This window comes from Sinocyclocheilus anshuiensis, unplaced genomic scaffold, assembly GCF_001515605.1.
Source record: "Sinocyclocheilus anshuiensis isolate Anshui unplaced genomic scaffold, SAMN03320099.WGS_v1.1 scaffold461, whole genome shotgun sequence".
Classification (NCBI taxonomy): Eukaryota; Metazoa; Chordata; class Actinopteri; order Cypriniformes; family Cyprinidae; genus Sinocyclocheilus; species Sinocyclocheilus anshuiensis.
In genome coordinates, this window is record NW_015541005.1 from 1,164,990 (window position 1) to 1,169,411 (window position 4,422).

The 4,422-nt window shown below is 37.3% G+C and overlaps 1 protein-coding gene across 1 annotated transcript in view; it reads left to right on the forward strand.

The window, feature by feature from the left end:
* LOC107690252 (retinal cone rhodopsin-sensitive cGMP 3',5'-cyclic phosphodiesterase subunit gamma-like) overlaps positions 1 to 3,800 on the forward strand; it is a 6,078-nt gene extending 2,278 nt beyond the window's left edge. The window contains exons 2-5 of the mRNA XM_016488517.1: positions 2,121 to 2,178; positions 2,438 to 2,607; positions 2,890 to 2,927; positions 3,073 to 3,800. Coding sequence (XP_016344003.1) covers positions 2,137 to 2,178; positions 2,438 to 2,607; positions 2,890 to 2,927; positions 3,073 to 3,149 — 327 coding nt within the window. The 5' untranslated portion in view covers positions 2,121 to 2,136 and the 3' untranslated portion in view covers positions 3,150 to 3,800. The remainder of the gene's footprint in view (positions 1 to 2,120; positions 2,179 to 2,437; positions 2,608 to 2,889; positions 2,928 to 3,072) is intronic.
* Positions 3,801 to 4,422: the final 622 nt, after the last annotated feature.

The window sequence follows — 4,422 nt, forward strand, 5'->3', positions numbered from 1 at the left end:
AGATAGATAGATAGATAGATAGATAGATAGATAGATAGAGACAGACAGACTGATAGATAGATAGATAGATAGATTTCTTTGTGTCCCTGGATTGATCCTGGTATTGCTGGAGTTGCACTGCAGTAGAGCAGGGCTGAAGCGAGTTGAGGAATGCTGAAGAGTAGCCTATAGTTTATCCCCAGGCCTCAGCTTTTATCCCTCAGCCATACCTGTTTTTTTTTCCTCCAGAAAAGAATATGCTATTCCACCGGTTCTCACTCTTTTTGATTCCAAGGCCCCCCATTGTACATGACGATATTCAAAGCCCTTCTGCACAATCCAGCTATGTTGCAGTGGTCAAAATTGTCTGTGTGAGACCTCCGATGTGTAGTTTCACCTGAGTGAGAAATATGATGTCAGCTTACATGTTGTAGATCTTCAGTTTATTAACAGTTTGAAGCATTTTAATTAAGTTCGATTTAATATATAAGTAGTCTTGTGAATCTGCTGAGGACCCTGGTTGAGAATTACTGTGCTTTACTGAGCATCAGACTAGTTTAGTGTGTCAGCTTTTATTAAGAATCTTGCTACCCCCTTCTGTTTAAAAATTGAATTACATTTTCACCACCCCGCTCTTTAGTGTTTGATGTCTGTTTGCATTATTGTATCTTTTTTATAACATTGTTTATGTGTATTTATAAAGGCTTATGTATAATGTCTAACTGCTACTGCTACTAATAATAATAATTCGTACTCTCTTAAGTTATATTTAACAGTAACTTAAACAGAACACTTAAAAACAATCAGGCACTAATTTGAGACCAAGGTAAGTTATGCTTTATCACTTTTATGCCATTGCCACAGAAGACTCTGCAATTCTCTGAACCACACTTTAGGAGCTCTGTGAGATTATAGTCAATCCATGCCTGCAGGGAATGGTGGGTAGGCCTAATTCAGAGTGAAGTTAACATTCAAAGAGACCGCTGTGAACGGGAGATGGAGGGCTTTGAGCTCTCTATTTCTTTAAACTGTCTTTAAAAGTCAGTCCTTTTTATTGTTGTATCAGCTCATATGTAATCCGTAAAGGCTGCCTGACAATATTTTACCTGTTGGACTGAATTCCTCTTCTCTTAGAGAATCAGGTGTTCTTTCTCAAATGTATTAACGCTCTCAGCCACATGTCACTCATATCCCAGAACTACATTTGACATCTGTCTCTGTGTGACATGATCTTCTTTAATGGTGCTCAAACCCCAACATCAATCACAATCTCTATGTCAGGGACTTAACTTTAAGTAGGCCTACATTAGTGCGTAGCATAGATTAGGCCTAAGCCATGCTGAACGTCATTGGTCTATATGAAGTGCAGATAATACTGTTGTCTTTTTCACTTTAATGTTGACGTGCTGTGTTAAATGCTGCAGGGACACAGTCACCATTTCAAAATTAATGAGTTAAATATATATATATATATATATATATATTTGATTAGATAGATAGATAGATAGATAGTTCATTCAACTTTCTTCATTATTTACTAAGGAAAGTCAGTGAATGATGATGTTTGATATGGTGACCATGCATCCTGGCAAGGATTTCTACATTGCCTAAAATGTCAAGGTTTTGGCTTTGTTTTCCTATTCACATGCTTTCTACAGTCTTCATACATTATACTGTATGCACACGTATTGCTATGTACTGCTTTGGCTGTTCTCTGTAGATCCCACCTTCTCCCATGCCACGATTGGTGGATTATGTACAATGTCAGCACACTAATGGTTAAACTACTTTTCAATCATTACTTTCAGCAAGTATGAAAAATGAATCAGAAAAATGCCAAACCCTAGACCTTTTGAGCAATTTAGAAATCCTAGCCAGGACAAAGATGATGTATGGTCATCCTATGTTTACAGATGTCTGAAAGTTCTTTGAAATTTGAAATCATTTTTGAGTGAAATTGCTGTTGATGGCAATTCAGTGAATGAAAATGTTTGCAAAAATCTAGAAGATTCTTTGAAGCACATGTTTCTTGCAAAGGAGATTATATAGCCATTCAGGGTTGATCTAATGTCATTATCAAAGTTGTTGACTGCTTGGATGCTTGTGAGTGCAGATTTTGTCTTCATTCATTTCCTCTGCAGATGCCATGAATGAAGCATGTTCTATCTAATCCATGACAGACTCTCCAGGTGTACTGATGTGAGTTGACCATTCAGAAAGATTTCTCAATGAAGGCCGGTTTGTGTTTTCAGAATCCAATGAGTGTTCTTAGCCTTTTGCCTGAGTTAACCTGCAGCAGATTGCTGCTATGTCACTGCGCCAATCTGTCAGGCTTTGCTGTTGACCCATTGACGCAAACATGGGCCAGCCTGAGTGTATTTAAGCTGCCTTTCCTCGACCGCAAGTAGAGAGATTGAGACAAGAACCTGTTTTTTTTTTTTTTTTAAATCTGATACAGACGGTGTATGGGATGAGCTCGGGAAATAGCTGCGACAGTCTCAGCGACTCACCTATAAGCCCGATAAGAGTGGTGGGACCAACAACACCCAGAAGAGGACCACCTAAATTCAAACAGAGAATGACAAGGCAATTCAAAAGCAAACCTCCCAAGAAGGGAGTCAAAGGATGAGTAGATGACATTCAAATTTGCTTGATATCTCTATACATTTTTTTTTTAAAGTAAAGGCATTTTTGGTTCCATGAAGAACCTTCATCCATGGAATCTTTCCATTTTATAAAAGATTCTTTATAGCGGTTCTTCACACTAAGAGAAAAAGGGTTATTTTAAGAACTGTTCACTGAAAGGTTCTTTGGGGAACCAAAATGGTTCTTCTATGGAGGAGCCATTTTTTTAAAGAGTGTATTGGGACTTGAGCTTTTTTTCAATTTCTTCTCTTCTTTAATTAGATTTGGAGATGAGATCCCAGGAATGGATGGTCTTGGGACTGGTGAGAACAACTCTTGGAACATTGCTTATGTAGTGATCAAATTACTGTGTTGTGTTATATGCTAAACCCACTACCCTTGCAAACTGATTTTTCTCACTGTCTGGCTCATTGCTGTGTTTCATCTGCCAACTTCTTTCATGCACAGACATCACCGTGGTGTGTCCGTGGGAAGCCTTTAGCCATCTGGAGTTGCACGAGCTCGCCCAGTATGGTATTATTTGAACTGGACGACAGGAAGATGTGTCACCTGGACTTGTTTAGTGGACTAGACTAGTTCCACCTCTGGATCCCAAATGAGGGATGCTGCAAATGGACACTTGCACCATTGCCTTGAAACAGTTGTATAAACGCCAACCCACCAGCCTATGAATGCACAATACATAATGTAGTGACTAGGAGGAATTAGGTTTATGAAGGTTTATAGCAGGGGTGCCCAAACTCAGTCCTGGAGGGCCAGTGTCCTGCAGAGTTTAGCTCCAACCCCAATTAAACACAGCTGAACCAGCTAATCAAACTCTTACTAGACATACTAAAAACTTAACGGCAGGTGTGTTGAAGCAAATTGGATCTAAACTCTGCAGGACACTGGCCCTCCAGGACCGAGTTTGGGCACCCCAAGGATGATATAAAGTTGTGGAATGTGGAGCAATGTGGAATTTGATTCCAGTCTGTTTGTGTTCTTTTCTACAGCACATAACCAAAATACTTATTTTCAATATCTATGAACTTTTTATTTGTGCCAATTCTATACTTTGACTCTTTTTAGTACATGTTTTCTGAGAGGAGAGGCCTTATTAGCTGTGTAAATCACTTTCACACATCTGTTGTATGATGTCTTAGAATTTCTTCTGCTGTTAGCAAATGTGGCTTAAATGAAATAGACCTTAAGCTGTGTTGTTAAATATGTTCAAATAAATATTTGTATAAGTATATAAAAATAAATATTTTCCTCAAGTATTTGAAACATGAACAGGAAATATGTACAATAGCGGCAAAAAAAATATTTTCTCAAATGAATCTTTCTGAATAAAATATATTTTAAATTAGTTGTACACAATAACTGTTCTGCTGCTCAAATTGCTTTCTTCTAATTACTTTAGTAAACAGACTCTTTTCTATTTTTTCTAAATTACTAGCGCTGTCAAACGATCAATCGCGATTAATCGCATTCAAAATAAAAGTTTTTGTTTACATAATATATGTATGTGTGCTTTGTATATTTGTTATGCATATGTGACCCTGGACCACAAAACCAGTCATAAGTGTAAATTTTTCAAAATTGAGATTTGTACATCATCCAAAAATTAAATTTTAATATATTTACGGTTAGAAATTTACAAAATATATTCATGGAACATGATATTTACTTAATATCCTTATGATTTTTGGCATAAAAGAAAAATCGAAAATTTTGACCCATACAATGAATTTTTGGCTATTGCTACAAACATACCCCAGCGACTTAAGACTGGTTTTGTGGTCCAGGGTCACATAT